The sequence below is a fragment of the Argiope bruennichi genome, chromosome 8 (assembly GCF_947563725.1).
Source record: "Argiope bruennichi chromosome 8, qqArgBrue1.1, whole genome shotgun sequence".
Lineage (NCBI taxonomy): Eukaryota > Metazoa > Arthropoda > Arachnida > Araneae > Araneidae > Argiope > Argiope bruennichi.
This window is the reverse complement of record NC_079158.1, coordinates 53,918,063-53,936,632: the sequence shown is the minus strand read 5'-3', so window position 1 is coordinate 53,936,632 and position 18,570 is coordinate 53,918,063. Positions and strand designations below refer to the sequence as shown.

Here is an 18,570-nt window from a genome sequence, read left to right as displayed (position 1 = left end):
TCTAAAGACATTACAATATTAATACTAATTAAAAATTACGCATCTATTTTGGGACTACTATAATAAGTAAACTATATACATGTTCGAAATTTTATCAAAATATTTTATTAAAAGAAAATACTTAACTTCTTATGAAGGAAAAGCAAACCAAAGTCGTCTCTCACGCAGTGTAAGGATTTCTAAAGAATAAAATTTAGGCTAAATTTGCTTACTGATTTGTTTTAGAAAGCATTGTACAATTATTATTTCTGTCGAAGAAATTTCTGCAGAATCATCATAGAATTAATTAGATCAAAATCAATTGTTTTTTACTGAATACTTGAAAACTCCAATGTCGTTATATAAATTGAGTCAATCTGGCAATATGTTGCTAGGTACGATTTCTGTTGATTGTTTGAAATCTGAACTTTTTTGTTTTGATTGAGAAATGGGATACGAAAAGTCCCTTGATTACATAAATCCATTAAAGTTGTGGTACTTTGTTCAGGATAAAGTAGTACCAAATCAGAGTAGAAAAGCGATATCTACTCAAACAACTCCTGTTTTGCCAGTTGGTACAATGAATCTTTCAAGAGTTGCCGGACATTTATTTATAAAATTTGCGGGGGTTTCTGGAGCTGCCGCTGTAGCCATGGGTGCTTACGGATCGCATGGTATGTCAATTCAGTTGCACAATTTTTAAGTAATTCATTTATTTGAAATCCAAATTTTGTTAAAATGAATAGAAGGAAATGTAGAAGAATTTACTTCCTTGTTGTTTCATGACGTAAGAAGATAGATTGAGACGTAATCTGCTAGAGTTATGTGTTTGCTCTTATAAATATCGCTTACACATTGACGACTCTTCTATGTACCTATGCAGGAGATTTAACCAAACCCATAATATTAATACCTTTCTTTTTAATGTAAAATTTCTACGACTAATATCATTTGATTTCTTATGACAGAGTAATTTTAACGAAATCTTATTGGAAAGATTTACATATTTTTTGCTTCTAATTTGATGGTATAATTCTTGTATCTTTTTTTTATATCTTCAGTCTGTATACTTAGTATCAATTTTTCTTATTCACATATACAAAATATTTTTATCAATTTTTCCCCCCATATACCTAATCTAATTTTACGTGTTTGTATTCTAGTTTTTCAGGTAATTAACAAGCTTGAAAACAAAATGTTAAATGCTATGAACTGGACTGAATATATATACTATTTTGAGAAATCTAGAAAGTAGATCATAGATACATATTTAGGTATATGATCATAAATGCATTAAGTAATTATTTTTCACCAATATGATGATTGAATTTTTTTTCCTGGTCCATTCGTAAACTGTTATTGTTTTTTTCCTCCATTTTGCTCATCCATTGTTTTAAGTTTCAGTTTTATTTGTACTTTAAAAAAACTACCCTTACTCCAAAAACAGGGTTGCTGTGGCCCCAGGTGAACTGAAAAAAATACAAATATTTTAAAAATTATCTTTAAAAAAAAAGAAGAAAAAAAAACAATCTCTAAACATTGCAAGAATAAAATGTCATTGGCAATAATTCAAGAAATAAAACACCACCATTTGTGATAGTGTAATCGCAGAAACTCGTACTTTTTCTACTCGCTCCCCCTTTTTTCTGTGCATAGATCAGTCCAATTTTATTTTGAGAGGCAGTTAGTTTTCCATGACATTCCCAAATTGCAGCTATTGAACATATGCAAGACTGCTGAAACTATGTGAAAGAATAGAATAAATTTCTCTGGTAGGAATAGAAACATTCAATCTGTGGAAGCATCACATTGTGTATAGTCACTCACATATGAGTGTATTGAACATCTTGTTTACTATTTGAGAAGATATAAGCTTATTCAGAGAAGATTAATCAATTTTTTTTAAACAATGAGCTACAGATTGAATGAATAAAAATATGAATTCTGACTTTGTTGAATGTTTCAGAGAAGTTTCGCAAAACACTTCTTGCTTTGTAAGAAGATAATAAGCTTAAGTATTATGGGACAGCATGCACATATTTGGCAAGTCAAATGAGGAAAATATGCAAAATTGTGTGCTGATTCAAAAAAGTCATCACTGATATTGGACTTCATATTTAAAAGGAATAAAAGAGAAGGTATGCCAAGTCTGAAAACATCAAATTTGATTCTGAAAATAAGCCAATTTCAAACTTTTTAGTTCAAGAATAGTCAATTAAATTTGAAAACTTCTATAGGCATTAAGACTTGTTGAGTCATATTTGTCCTTTAATGCATTCAATGGTATATTGGAAATATTTTCACATATGTTCATTGATAGTGAAATAGCCAAAAAATGTACTTTAATTTATACAAAAATGTTGTTTATTATTTGTTACAGATGAGCTCTGTTTTTTTAACAATCTCTTTAAAAAAATCTTTAAACACTTAAAAATATATGATATGCTTTGATGAAGCTATGAACCACATTTCATAAAAATACCAAATGGATCTAATTGTAATATAGTGGTGTTAATCAACCATTAGGGTTTCCACAAGATATTAGAATTCAATATTTTTAAGGCATGCCACTAATCAAAAATTGTTTGATAATTAAAAAAAATTATATAAAGCTTAAGCATACTGTTACTTTTACAAATTAATATGGATTAACCAAATGTAACTTTTAAATTTTAAAAACATGTCAAAGTTAAATTTCTGTGCAAAAATAACTATAAAATTTTAGATCTAGGTGCTTGTGGACTACACATTATCCATTATGAACTTAAATCTATTGAATGGAAAGTGGATGTTATTTTAAGAGCAATGCATAGAATGTTTAAAGTAGGTGAGCTAAATGTGCCTATTTCCTGGAAGTTATTGGACTGAATTTTATTTTAATTTTCATTGAAATTTTGTTCTTTCCACTATGTAGAAAATATCAGTATATGTGAACGTATTTTAAACATATTTGAGAACATAGAGAAATACATAGATTTTTTCAATTTAAAAAAACACCTTTTCCTGGACTTAATGTAAGTGGTAATATTATAAATACTTGTCATGATAATTGATTCTGGCTAATATTAACTTCTCTTATATTGCTAATATTCTTCAGCCATTAAAAAAAAAAAAAAAAAAAAAAAAAATTAGGCATCTGAACTGATAATCTCTTTTTTATATTTATCTCTTTATTATTTATATATTTTATTTAATCTCTTTATTCTATTTTTAAACAGTTAATGAAAAACATTGTCAAAAAAAGCAAAAACATGAAGCATTTATTTTTGATAGAGATTGATGATCCTAAAAAGCCGAGAAAATAAATACCGATATAGGAATAAAATGTCAACAAGTTTCTTGATTACTATTGGTCTGCTGAAACTGAAAAAAGGAGGCTTTTTAGCAGTGTTTTATATTTGTGAAAAATATTACAAAAATATTTGAATGCATGTCCAAAAATTTTATTGTTTTTAAAACTGCATCTTTTTAAATCTACACTTATTGAAGATCTACACTTATTTCCATTCATTAAAACTATGGAATATTGTTATTCCATTATAATTGGCACAGGAGTACTGTTAGTGCATATCTTCTTATATTGCAGATGCATAAGGTAAAGCACTCCTTATGTATCTGCAATATTAAAATTAAGTAATTTTTTTTCCAGATTTCAGTTGCAACCCAGAAAACCTTTTAATCCATCTTTAGACTTCTGAATAAATAGTGAATGTTGCATTGTGTTCTCTTCCTGCTTGGCCCCCCAAAACTGTAATTTCATTAATGTCTTATTGATCTCCAGATGAAATATTTTTTTTTATTAAACCCTAGTTACCAAATGATTCTTATAACTCCTGTATTTTATACACTGACTAACTTATATAATGTGAACAATTTAGAAGTGTAGAAGTGTTTGGAGAAAATGCAGCCTTGGTAAAATACAAAACTCTCATTTATTGAAAGATCAGACATGCTACTTTAAATTGTAGATTTTTAATGGAAATTAAGTCATAGATAAAGTTCATAGATGAAAATTAAGTCATCCAGACCATGATTAATTTTAATGAGGCACAGAGCACATGTCATTAGTAAAGCAGAAAGTAAATGTTGGGAAGTACAAGGTGATTATGATTGAATTCATAATTTCAGATAGCTGTAAAAATAAAAGAACAGTCAGAATGACTTGTCATTTCATTTGAACATGTGTGATGCAATGGGAATTCAATTTATTTTGAGAAGAAGAAAAAAGTTTAAAAGTTGGTCCGATAGATAGCATTATACTCATCATAAAAATCTAAAAAATTATTACTTTAAAAGATATGTTAATTTTAAGATGTTAATTAAAGACATGATATGCACACTACACATTATACTTGGTATAAAAAAAAGGCAGAGAACATGCACTTCCTGTTAGTTTATGTCTGAGAAGGTTGTCATGACTCTTTCATTGAAGTATTGGACTCTGCTTGTGAAGTTTTCTAACAAGAATAGTGACTGTGCAGTAATTGCATTTAAGAAATTCCAAAAAATAAGGGTGTAAGAAATGGCTCTGGTCCAACAACTACATTTGGTTTGAAGATGATTGATAAATTCAAACTGATGTGAAATGTGGCAGAGCAGTTGTTTTGACATCAGTGGAGGGAGGATGTGGTTATATCATTACAGGAAGTGATTTGGATGATTACAGGAAGTGAAAATGATTTGGGAACTTACAAGTATAAAGTAATTTTCTGAACTTTAGACATTCCTGTCTGCATGATTTGTAAAATTTTATGAAGTATCCTGCAGTGCTATTCATTTAAAATTATGCATGTTCAGGAGTTTTTTTTCTTGCTGATCTGCCAAAAAAAAAGGAAGTTTTAGCCTTTCGATAACTTGCTTAAGAGGCAGTGGATAATGAATGGTCATGGAACATTTTATGGACAGACGAAGCCCATTCATCTCTTAAACAGAATGTGAGGCTGATATAATTTTGATGAAAATTCAAATTCTTGTCTTTTGTCAAATTGTTTCTACATGTTGTGTCCATAACATGATTTACACCCTAAGCTTTTAATTAATCGTGCCAATGTGCACATGTCATATTTAAAGCATATATTTTGTATTTCAGTGGACTGCACTAATTTAATTGAGTTTGTGTTTCATTCATTTAATCTTTATGTGGTTTGCTTATATTTTTAGTTGAATATGAAATAATGGCTTTTGATTAGTTGTTAAGTTCATTAAGTAATAAAGATATTTTTAATTCTTTGATTTCATTTCCTGAGTCCCTCTGAACTTTTCCATAAAATTTGTTCCAAAATGCAACTATTGCCTTTCCATTTTCAAAGGATCATTGTGTAATATGGGATTATGACAGCATTTTGCTTTGGCCTTTTCTTTTTCAAGCTAGGTGATCCTGTAACCTATATAGTCTATAGTGATCCTATAACCTATATAGAAGATAGATATAAGACATGCTATTAATCTCTTTTGTGCAATAAGCTTATTCCGACAGTGTGAATATGTGGATAGCATAATTTTTATGCAAGATGATGCTGATTTGTACCTGCCATACATTGGGTCTGCAGTTGTTCTCTAGCCAGCTGATAAATTTGTACCTGGCATTAATATGATGTAAAAGAAATCCATTTTCATGTGACAATGCAACATGATCATATTTGTGGCCCATTATAAAGATAAACAACAGTGATGTCAAGTCTGCAATAAAACTATGTTGGTATTATATAAGTAATTAGGGATGCAATCATTTGAAAATTAACAAAGACATTGGATATACATATTGGACAAAACTTGAAGATAGAAAATTTTAATTTTTTTTTTCTTATAGACAATACAAATGATGTGTCTATAATTTTTAAAAAAAATATTTTTTATGGTTGGTACATATTATTTAACAGTAGGGTATGATTCTTTGACTTCCTTCCCTGAATTCATGCATTGGATTGCTAATAACTCTGTTGGTTGTATTATTTCCTTGAAATATTCTGTCACAACATGCCTGATAGATAGATTTAATATGAGGAAAGACAAAAGTTGATGATATCACACCTATGAACTTTGAAACTTTTATTTCAGTGTCTTGAAAAATGAATTCTCACTTAAAAATCTTTTCATCTTGAAATAAAAGGGAATTTCACAGAGTCATAAAAATTTAATCTGTGGAACTGAAGTGTAGTTTTATGTCAAAGCTTTGCCAGCATCTATAATGATGTAAATGTTTAACTCTTATATGAGATTTTCATTATTATATCATGAGGAACAGTGGATTTTATGTACAAAATTGATAATTATGACAGCATTTTTCTTTCAGCTTATTTTATTATGATACATATCTTTATTTAAAAATGTTTCATTCCTGATTAACTGGAGTTTCAGACTGATAAGATTTTAGTATACATGTAACCAAAATTTTTTCCACCTACAATATTTAAAGTTTTCTTCTTTGTACTTGTTTAACTATAGGTTTTTACCCAAAAGCAGATGTGCCTGCTGAGTTAAAAGATGTTTTTAAAACTGCAAATTATTACCATTTTCTTCACACTTTGGCTCTTTTAGCTGTTCCTCTCACCAAACGACCTAATCTAGTGAGTATATATTTTTTCTTTTTTTGCTATTTAATGTGAATGTGAGATATTTTTTTGTGTCTTAATTTTAGATTGTTTCAAATTTTTAATAAAAAATAAATTTTAGTTTTGTAATGACATTAAATACTCTTATGCCTGTATTTCTAAAGTGAATAAATAAATGGATGTAAAATATGACTACACAGAATGGTTCAAAAGGATGCCAATGGAGTTTAGATTAAAAATAAATAGGGCATACAAAAAAAAGTATGTGTATAGGGGGGTTGCAATGGAACTTATTGGTAAGAATGTCTTGTGCCATGCTAATGAATCTTATTTGAAAAATGGGAACTATGCAACATGAACTAATATTATTCCAGTTAAAGAGTAAGTTTTCAGTATATTAAAACTGAGGGATTAAAAGGAAGTTAAATTACATTGTTCAAAATCTGTATTTATTTATTTACCAATGATTTAAATGCTATTGAAGCACAAGTGTGAGAGTCAAAATATGCTGAATAATTGTTTTGAAAATTATATTTTATTTTAAATCAATTATATATATATATATATATATTTATTGAATTGCTCTCAGTGAAATATCAAAATAATGGACACTAATAATAATAAATACGATTATATGCATACAGGATATACGTTTGCAAACAGATATAATTTAGAAATCTTCTAAATTAAATTTAAAAAATTTTTTTTATAGATATAATTTTTTTAATTACAAAAACAAAAAAAAAAACTTTGATATTGGTGTAATATGATTGGATTCTGTGACTCAATTGCATATTTCCTATAATCTGATGTGTATCTTAAATATGTAACTTATTGCAATATGCAAATGTTACATCTGTATCATGAAAGTATGGTTTTAAAAATATTAGAAGTAGTTGGCTTACTGGGAAGTGAAAGGTAATTCTTAAATTACAATGTTTGAATTTGTATTCCTAAACAAATATATACCATCGAAAATTTGAAAAAGAAATGCTATTAGAATAATTGTTTTGAATTAATAACAAGAAAATGCAATGAAATGCCAACATACATGAAAATAACTATATTTTTGAAATTACTTTCATTGCATTTATTTATTTAGTATTGAGGAAACATTTTTGGTTTCATGCAGATTTTGTTATTTACATTCACACCCATATTGTTTTAGAAGTCCTGATATTCAAATCTTTAATGTTCAATCAAATATTCTCAGTCCAGTATTTGAATTTTATGTCCTAATAATTTGGCAATTATGACTGTTGGAGGCTATGAAGTTAGAAAAGAGATGGGGGAAGAAAAAAAAAATCTATTTCGTTAAAGCTAGAAAAAAAATTATTCAATGATTTTATTTGAATTTGAAACTGATATGATAAAATATTTAAAATTAACTAACTAAATATATAAAACTAATATGATAAAAATATAATTAAGAGATTTATGGAATGAAATAAAATCTTATTCATTGAGTTCAAGCTAAAAAACAACCATAAATTTGTCATATTTTATGTCAAATGAGAAAGTGCTAAAATATGTCACAAAATTAAGTTAATGTGTGAAAGAAATTGCAACTATTTTAAATGACAGTATTTAAAGATAAATTACTGTATTTGTTTACTAAAATGTATTAACAAATAAATCAAATGTGAAAATGTCTGAGGAAAAAAATTTTATATTGGCAAAAGTGCATGAGTAATATGAGCAAAGTTAAAATAGAAAAATAAACATACGGAAATAAAATTTATAAAAGGTTACAATTTTTTTTTTTTTTTTTTAGTTTTAACATGGCATAAAATCTAAATAAAATAAAGATATAAATAATTTTATATTTTTTCTGAAATTATATGTTTTAAAATTATGATGGGAAAATCTAAAACCATTCTGCTACCAATTCCATCCCTTTTAAAAGTTTATAGAATTTTATTAAATTGTGCAATTAAACCTTCTAGATTCTAAGGAAATTATGTGTCAAATTTTATTCAGTTGTGTTGGGTGTGTGGGGAATTGTCTAAAATTCAAACAGACAAACAAATGGATATTCTGTTTTTACTTTTTTATATACATAGTATAGAGTAAGTATAATAATCATAAAAAAAAAAATGCATTGGAGACTTTGACAAATCTCTTTGTTTTAGACTCCCCTGAGTTCGAAAAACACATTTTTTGGAAAATGTGTATCTGTCTATCGGTGACAAAGATAACTGAAAAAGGCTTTGAGCTAGATGATTGAAATTTGGTATACAGCCTTTACAACAAATTTGCAAATTTCTATCAAATTTTGAGAAAAATCTGTTCTGAGGAAATCAGTTCGGCTGTTTGAATATAAGTTATCACAATAACTATAAAATGGAGAAGGCTAGATACTTAAAATTTTGTACCCAAAAAAACTTCTATAGTGTAGACATATATCAAAGTTTGAGCCAGATACAACTATGGATTGACTGTCTATCAATTTGCACTTTCAGAAACATGTAAATGTGATATGCAGTGACTTAAATATATCAAATTTGGTATGGGCTTTTGTAATTACAAATGCAGTTATATGTAAAATTTTTGTTTCATTTGCTTGAGAAAAACATGTCTAAAACACAGATTCGAATTTGAGATACTCTTAACACATACTGGGGTCAATCGCCGAATAATTCACAAAGGATGACATGATAGATTCAGTAAAAATGCAAACCAAAAATTAATATTTTGTAATTATTGTACGTCATTGCCATATAAGGCATTCTTTGGCATGTCAAGTTAGTAGAGAGTAAATGTAGATACTTACTTACCAAGCTGCTTATTATTCAATATTCTTCTTGCTACTGGGATTAGCGTGTTTATAATTTGTTGAATTAGTAGTAACTGAAATTAAAAATTGTATTCTTTATCATAGTACTCAGTATATATTAATTTTATTTTCAGGTTGGTTCTTTATTGACTACAGGGATGCTTATCTTTTGCGGAACATGTTATGCTTATGCATTGACAGGAAATAAGTCTTTAATTCGGTTTACACCATATGGCGGAAGTCTTCTTATTATAGCCTGGTTATCAATGGTGTTTTAAAATTTCCTATTGTATATTTGTTTTTTATAGACATATATTTTTCCAAGTGTGATGGCAGAAATACATGCTTTGAATAAACTTTCATGTTCACATAAAATAAATCTGCCTAATGTATTTCTGTGTTTGTGAATTTTTTTTTTTTTTTTTTTTTTCAGGCAGTTCCACATTTTGATAATGAGTGTTTAACATAAGGAATATCTTAAAATAAAAAGAAATTAATTTGTATGAAAAAACACTGTAAATTTCTAATTTTTATTTTTGATAATATGTCCTTTTATCCTTGCTGAATGCATAAAAGCATAACATCATGAACAAAATATTGAAAGAAAATACTGTTTTGGGAGCATTGATACATAGTTCAACGAAAACTGCATTTTTAATAAAGTATGTGTTTGTTTAAATCTCGTGAATTTTTTTTCTCTAATTTTTGTGTTACATATAGGAATAATGTTATTGATTTTGTTGTCTTGAAAGTTTTCAGAAATCAACATTCGCTAGATTATTTCTTTCTCGAAGTGTAACATGTTTAATGAAACATTATAATTTATTTGATTTAACAAATCTTAATTACAAAATAATTCAATAAAAATATAATTGATTATTATAATTAGTGAATTTTTTATCTGATACAATCTGAGTTATGTTTTTATATTATGCAATTTAGTTACCAAATTATTGTAGCATTAATCTCTTTCTATATATAAAATGCTAATTTATCATTATTAATACTTATTGTCAATTAGCAACAGTTGAAAGTAAACAAATTGCTATATGAACTTCTGAAACTTCTTAATTTACTCTTTACATCTATACTTAATTTACTGCTTCACTAATTAGTTATCAAACTATTATTAGAAATGCTCTGTAGAGTATTGCTGCTTCCACCAAAACTCCATTCAGTCAGAAGAAACAAAATTTAAAAGAATTCAAGAAATTGTGTGAAATAGAAAGTTCAGATTAGCATTAAAATAGGCTTAACTATCATCAGGTGGATAATTGATATGAGTTACATATAGAAATTGATGACTATATCTATCAAAACTATTATCTCACAGAAATGGTATTTGCATTTCCTTGAAACAAAATAAATTAGCTTTTTAATGATATCAATTTCTTTTCTCAATTTTCTTTTTTAAAAAAACTTAATTTTAATAAGCAATTTGTAACAGTGTTTTTAATGTTATAATAAAAGTAAAAGTAATCCATGTAAACATTCAGTTATATGTTTTTGTTAATGTTAATATTATGATAAAAGCGTTGCTTTCTTTGGACGTCAAGTCCAACATAGGATTTTCACTTTTACTTTTATTTCATAACATATATACTTTTTAATTTGCAACTTCAGTATTGTGTAACAAATTGATTCAATTAAATTCATGTTTTTCAGTTGTATCAAATAACAAGGTGAATGTATAAAAAATGCATTCTGTATTAATTGTTTAACAGTCTAAAAAATCTGATTGAAAAGCAGGTCAATAAAGTTGGCTGGTTTATTGAAATAACTAGCATTGAAATTAGTTCTAGAACAAGTGGAGATAATACTTTTTTTTAGAAGGGAAACATTATCAAATTTTTGAAACATAAATTTCATATTGTGATAATATTTTTAATCCTCTAAATCTCCGAATAAAAATTATTCCCATTTAACACAGGAATGGACAAGACAATTGACAAAGTCATCTGCATCTTAATAGATTCTTTTTTTAATACAATAAAAATTATCTCCAGCCATCCATTTTTAGCAATTTTCACTTTTCTTAGTTTATGCTTTTATTCCTCTAATCTCTTGAAATATGTAAAAAACAAGTAATTCTAAGGCTTATTCATAATAAACTTAACTTTCAAACAAATTTGAAGAAATTCTTTAAATTCTCTTCTTATCTTTTCTTGATTCTTTTGAATCATAAAGTAATATTATTTTTATTAGAAAAAGGATAATAACCATAACTGAAAATATAATTAACATTTGATTTTGAGGTGAAATTTGTTTATTCCTTTAATTCCAGAAAATTCATGAATCTTTGAAAGTGCATGTATTGCATTCCAATAAAATCAGATCTCAGCACCGATATAGACTCTTCTATAATCATGGCTAACTATTATATTCGTCTCATATGGTTCACATTCTCCTATATTAAATGGAAATTTTTGTTATCAGAATTTTTGAAGGTTCAAAGTTTTATCACAATGAAATTTCTTTTAAAATTTTTGTAATGTTATATTTCTAAAAAAAGGAGTGTTTTAAGTTTTTCTAGAAGTCTCTCAAGTTTTTCTATAGAAATGTCAGTGCTATTTATTACAATGTTCCATTTTATATTAATTATTAATTTCATATATTATCTCTGCCAATTTGAAAAAGAGATATAAATTACAATTTAAAAGCCCCCCTTCTTTCCCTGCAGCAACTGACCGTAAATTGTGTTCATATAACCCTCCTCCCCCCCCTTTGAATTTCGTTTTGGTTTGAAATTTAATACTGCAACATATTTATCTATCTCCTTAAAGTTGATGAATGAGATTATTTCATATATGTTATTTTATGGTTCCAAATTCTTAATGTTAGGTCTTGCTGTTGCATAAGTTTTAACAAATATGCACAATTATTATATTTACTTCATAAATCAATAGTTTATTTTTGGACTTTCCAATAAAGTTCTCTTTTTTAGTAAACATTTTGTACTTATTATTCGTGCACTTTTATATTTGAGTATGCACTAATATCAAACTAAATAATCACATTGTTCCATTTACTTTTGTAAAATATATTTATTGATTTTTTTCCCCATAGCCATTTCTTTTTAAAGAAAATATATGAAACTTAGTTCTTTAGTTTTCTAATCACTGGTAACTTCACTCATTTCTCCCAATAATGCATTTCGTTTTATCAGAGGATATCTACAGCATAAGATTATATTTAGAAAGACTTTTGAAGTCAGTAATTTAGCTAAACTAATCCTAAATCCCTTTCTCTGTGCCGTGGATGATCCTGTCCCACATTGATATTATCAACTCGTCTTAGTGGGTAGCCATCTCTTTCTTCACATCTCCTATCCTTTTTCGTCACATATGCATATGTTGCTGGCTGATGGAAAGATGCATTTTCTCTAATTCCATTGCTTTCTCTAGGCATAGTATAATCTTCCATAATTGGATTAGTATATGAATGAGGATTTGTTGATGCAACTTCTGAAATGTTTTCCTTAATGTCTGTTTTACTTTGTAGAGGGGCTACACTTTGCTGTGAATTATCTTGTATTTCCTTCCAGCGTTTTTTGTATTTTTGCAGACACACAAGCCATATTATGATGTTTATAATTATAATTATCAAGAGAACTCCAATTGCACCACCTAAGATTATATAACATCTTGAAAAGTCTTCATCCTCTTGGTGAATACTGTGTGTTGAAGTCTCAGTTCCATCTCCTGTGTTATTGAGATGTGTTGTGTTTGTTGTAGGCCTTTTTTCTATGCCAATCACAATTTGAACTATGTTTGATAATTGTCCTCTATTCCCAGTAATATCTATGGCTCTCAAAGCAATATAGTAAACATTTTTTTCTTGGCCAACTGGAAATTGAAATGTTACCCTTTCTGGTTGTCCAGATGGTTTAGGCGATCTCATATCATTGTACTTCAACATATTTGTCGGAATTTTTGAAAGCATAGAATCTTGAAGATATTTCCAGTCTTCTGTATAGTACACTTCGTATTCTTTTGCTGTTGAGAAAAGAAAAAGAAAATCCATCTAGTATTTGTTAGGTTTTAGTCATACAAATGTTAAAATCTGATATCATGTCTTGTAATATTATTGCAATTTTGTTACTTTTTTTGCAAAAAAATATGAATATACATCTACTTATTTGTCTGTATAAGGGTTAGGTGCTTAATTTGGAATCATAATTATGAATCTGATTTTTATCTCCAATTTTGAGCATTAAATTTGGTGGGAGTTAAATGTATAGAAATTGAAATTGTATGTATAGAAATTTGAAAATCGGGCGGCGGCTTAGATATCAGCACTTTCTTTTGACTTCATTATATAATTGCACAATTTTTTTCCAATAAATCCGTATTGTATCAGAAAACTATGCTAGTTTAACGAGTTAAATATCATTGTTGGTGTGTTGTAAGTTAAGTATAGCTCCTAAATCTATCATTAACAAAAATGTTTTTGTTAATGATAGATGTGTTAATTGAAATGATTAATTGAAGGAAATAGGTTTTAGTTCTTTTGAAAAAGTATTTCTTCAAAATTACGAGTCATGAAATGACTGTATTCACTAAAGCTACATAACAATTTTTTTGTATGCAGTGATTCAATTTTTAGCAATAATCATATTATCCAGTAAAAAGTCCAAATTATTTGAGGAATTGAATAGTGCAGCAAATGCAGAAAAGCGAATTCGGCGGAAAATCAGTAAAATAGCAGACAAAGTTTACAAATCAATATGAAAATGATTGTGAACAATTTTTATTTACACTGGAGAATTACTACAAAGGAAATTATGGCTTAGTGAATAGTCGAGTTCAACAAAATGGACGAAAAATAACAAACTGACATAAACATTTTTTTTGAACATTTTTTTTTTTTTTTTCAGTGAAAGAGGAGGGAGATTACACACAAAAGTACAATTTAAATCAATAATTTTCTGTGCTTACAAATAAATTGATTTCTTTCTTTTACAAAGAAAGATAAATTATTTTTGTATCAAAACATCTTATATTTATAAGATTTTATCATAAAAATTTACTTGCAGGATAAGTAAAAATTCACTTTGCTTGAATACATTTAAAATTTATGTTGGATTGTTTTCTTAATGAGATGAAACTGGTAAACTACTAGCTTAATTTTTTTCTCTATATTTTCTTGGATGATTTGATTATCTACAGTGATATTCTGTTCGACACTTCCATGTATGTATAAGAAATTAACAGAAAACTAATTTATCAGTGATAAAAGTTAAGATTTGGAAATTGAAAAATGTATGTAATCCACTAAGATTTCTTATACAGTACATGTTATTAATTACCACTCTATAAAGTTATTTTGGCTTTAATCATGATTCTTTGATATTAGAAAACAAAAATAGTGATAAAAACTTTTTGATTTAACATAGTTCATTGAAAATTCACTAAAAACTCTGGATATTTTCTATTGATATATAATGAACTGATACTGTACTAATTTTCTGTACTAATTTTTTCTTCATGTATGTATTTTGAAACAATAATTTTGGATTAAAATAGAGTATTGCTATTATTTACACATTTATTTAAATGTTTGCTGTCCAAAAGGAGTTCACAAATGGGAAAAAAAATTAAGAAACTATGACATACTGTACAAAACTACTTTGTTCGAGTTCTGGATAAACTTTAAAAGTTTTATTTGTAAAATTAAAATGTTATTAATTTAGTTGTTATTCATAACTTAACATACACAAAAAAAGCTAATCAAATTCTATATAATACAAGTTCTTATATAGTATGAAGGAAATATATATAATTTGATTTCAGTAGATATGACTTTATGTAAAACATAAACATATTATCTAATTATGCATTTCGTACTATAAAAATACACTTATATGGATATCAAATATATGAAATATTTTAATGCATAACATCATTTCATCAAATATGTGAAAAATGCAAAAAATTAGATACTTTCATGGAAATGCTGTAAATTAGTAATATTTAAGAAAACAGTTGCAGCTTCCAATGGAAAAAATGTTTCATTTCATTTTTGTTGTTAATGAATAAAGATTTTATTATGTCTCCCCATTTTTCTTTCATTGAGATTTAGATAATCATTTTAAGAATTTTTTAAAGGTTAAATTAAGATTATAAACACATTCGCAATGCAATTTGAGAACACCAATATGATATAGCATTCGTTTTACATGTGCTATAATGAAATTAATAAACTTCAGTGAAATAAAAAATTTAACTTAAAACATTTTTAATGTTCTGTATTTCTTGTTTTTTGAGAAATTATGCCAATGTTCTATTTTGATGAATGAACATCCAGTTAAAACGGTAAATAAATCATAATCTTTTATTTATCTGAAAAATTTCTTTCAAGTATATATAAAGTAAGTTTCTGCATTTTGATTCTTAAATCATATGTGGCCAATTTTTATATCTACAGTCATTTTAAAACAGATTATACTTCTACATTCAACAAAGGCTTCGAACCTTTTAAATATTTCCAAAATGTAAATGAATTATTCCATTTCTCGAAAAATAAGCAAATATATCACATGGCCGACTAGACAGAACAGATGTTATTTAGTTCATATATGAACAGTATTTACACAATGTTTCTAATTATAAACACTCAAAACCTCCTATTGAAGAGCAGAACCGAATCCGAGATGATGGATCACAATATGACGCCGGAACACAAATTTTTTTTTGGTGTCAAAACATTGCATTTCGGTATTTCCATAACTAACTGCTCTGATCTTGATCCATGTGATATTTTCCTCTTTTGAAGATTTTGGTTGCGAGGTATTTTAATTTTAAAGTTCCGAAGAAAAACAGCGACGAAGAGAAGGAAACGGCAAAAGGAGGTTTATAATTTTATCATTTGCAGCTTTTTGAGAACAGCAAAGCAGCATAACTGCGGGCGGCAGTTACTTTGGAGGGGGACAGCAAGTAAAGAGGATTTATTTGTATTCATTCTTCCAAAATGAAATAAATCCGAGACATTTTGTATTAAATTTATGTGCCATATATTTAAAAAGCTAATAAGGAATTATGTTTTTTTTTGGGGGGGGGGATTACGTAGTAAAGCATACTGATGACATAACAAAAAAAAAAAAAAATCTTTATTTCTTTTTAAATTTGCAGCGTTTATTCTTCTTCATACCACACCTAATGGATATATTTGAGCATCTTTGACACCAGGGGGTGCTTGAGGTTGTGGTATTGCTGACTTGAACTCTGTTTCCGATTCCGTGTCAGGTTCTCTTGATCTAGCACCATATCGAGATAAAGATGATGTTGCGTACGCAGGTTGAGTTTGGACTATCTTGAAGCCTAGTTCTGAATCTTTTTGTGCCTTATTTTGAAGACTTTTGTCTGTGTGGTAAGAGTATTTTCTATGCGATGGTTTAGTTCTTGCCTCTGGCACAGTATAATTATTCGGATCAGCAAGTGAATTCATCGAAACTGCAATAAAATTGTCAGAATTTGAACTGGAATTGCGATCATCTTCTTGATAAGCGATATTTAGATTATACGGTGGCCGTAGCGAATCCTTCCTTGAAAGTTTTTTTGGTTTTGAAGATCGTTTAATTTTTTTGATGCAACAACAGCAAATAATTATGTTTATTATAATTATCAGCAATAAAATACCGCCAGAGGACGATAATATTATTATAGTTTTCTTATCAAAGAAATTATCTTTTGACATTGGCGGCAGAATAGTAGAATTTTCATTAGAAGTGCTGGTAATTTCAGAGACATCCGTGGACACAACTGTTTCATCTGTTATATCATTTGTGATATTCCCTGTATCAGGGGACGTTGGATCAGATGATGCCAGTTTTGTCATATCTGTTGGATCAGTGGGTTTACTTGCTATTTCTTCTTCCGTCTGGTTAAAATAAATTTGAATAATGTTTGAAATATCTCCGATGTTGTTATTTTCGTCAATCGCCCTGAGAGCAACGTAACAGACTGCACGATTACATAAATGAGGAAAACGAAATGTAACTGATTCTTTGTCTCCAGTTATGTTTGGTTTAATTGCGTTGATTGGTTGAAGTGGGAAACTTTCGTCTTCATTAAAATACAAATCAGACAGACTTGACGGATGCCGAGAATACTTAATTTCATAAGCAGCGGCTGAAAAATGATATAATTTTTATATTAAGACCTCGTTTAAATAATGATCGACATGAACTTAATTGAATTCAGACTTGAAACATTTTATGTAGGTTATAAATTTTCATCGTATGATTTTCGAAAGTTTTTCTAAAACTCTAAAATCGCTTTCAGTTTTAAGTTCTTATTCGTTAGTATTCCGTATTTGTCATTCTTCTACTGTAAATAGCATTGCGCCATGTTTAATGCATATAATTAAGTATTTTGAAAGTTATTTTCGTGGAATTGATATTTTTATTAAATTAATTTAGTTTCTATGTATGAATAGCTTCAAGATATGTAATGGCGGGACCTATTTTGCATGTTGGAGCAGTAAGCCTTTTTCCGCCTCCAGTTCTAACTTTCTAAGTACAAACAGCGCATAAGGCATGATGTTATTCTTTCGCCTTTTCTTTAAAAAAAAATGATGTCGACCTACCAAACGTTTTCCTTCTCTCTGAGATCGGCGCTCTTTGCATCTATCCTCCTCTACCCCCGGTCGCTGAAGGTGTACGACATTTACCAGAAGTTCATAATCCCAAATTAGTTAATTTTTTTATTACAATTAAAATATTTTCGCTAGTTTGTTTTATGGATCCATTCATTATTTTATTCATCTTTCTATATAGTTGTATTAATCTTTTTTTACCATTGTATTGTGGCACATATAAGTTTCTGTACAATATTTTATGAATAAAATATTTCAATATGATTTCAAAGCTGTTTTTTTTGTACATTATATTGGTTACCATATGTAATGATTTGTGTATACTTTATATATTTCAAGTGCAATCTTTTTTTAAAAAAACCTTTTTATAGAATTTTAATTTGTAATGTAACTTTTATATAAAAATATCTTTAAAAAGAATTTTACTTAAGTTTTATCTATCAGATTTTCCAAAAAACTGAATCCTAGATAAGCTGAAAATTAGATTTTGTATGAATATATAAACAAGTATAATTTTAAAAAAAATGACCCGGAGATGATAGGTTTGCCAGCATTCTGTAACACTTTAATTACATACATTACTTAGTAATATAATTACAACAAGCTTAAATTTTGCACCTGATTTATTCTGAATGAATGAATTATTAATCAGTAAAAAATAACAATGTT

The 18,570-nt window shown here is 27.7% G+C and overlaps 2 protein-coding genes across 3 annotated transcripts in view; one reads left to right on the top strand and one right to left on the bottom strand.

Moving 5' to 3' along the window:
• Positions 1 to 329: 329 nt before the first annotated feature.
• Positions 330 to 9,985, top strand: LOC129980507 (transmembrane protein 256 homolog). The gene is made up of 3 exons (XM_056090837.1): positions 330 to 653; positions 6,424 to 6,545; positions 9,441 to 9,985. The coding sequence occupies exons 1-3, from the start codon at positions 428 to 430 to the stop codon at positions 9,582 to 9,584; spliced, it is 492 nt and encodes a 163-aa protein (XP_055946812.1). The 5' UTR covers positions 330 to 427; the 3' UTR covers positions 9,585 to 9,985.
• Positions 9,986 to 12,150: 2,165 nt separating this feature from the next.
• LOC129980924 (calcium-activated chloride channel regulator 1-like) overlaps positions 12,151 to 18,570 on the bottom strand; it is a 48,677-nt gene continuing 42,257 nt past the window's right edge. Inside the window, exon 14 of one of the 2 annotated variants that reach the window (XM_056091413.1) lies at positions 12,151 to 13,301. In XM_056091413.1, coding sequence (XP_055947388.1) covers positions 12,529 to 13,301 — 773 coding nt within the window. In that variant the 3' untranslated portion in view covers positions 12,151 to 12,528. Of the gene's footprint in view, positions 13,302 to 16,396; positions 17,436 to 18,570 lie in introns of those variants that run through there. The other variant, XM_056091412.1, reaches the window with a different exon arrangement.

Excerpts from the sequence above, each read along its gene's own strand:
- LOC129980507 (XM_056090837.1), top strand. The coding sequence starts at position 428 with ATGGGATACGAAAAGTCCCTTGATTACATAAATCCATTAAAGTTGTGG. Across the intron at positions 654-6,423 it reads GGGTGCTTACGGATCGCATG|GTTTTTACCCAAAAGCAGAT; the intron begins GTATGTCAATTC and ends GTTTAACTATAG. Across the intron at positions 6,546-9,440 it reads TCACCAAACGACCTAATCTA|GTTGGTTCTTTATTGACTAC; the intron begins GTGAGTATATAT and ends TTTTATTTTCAG.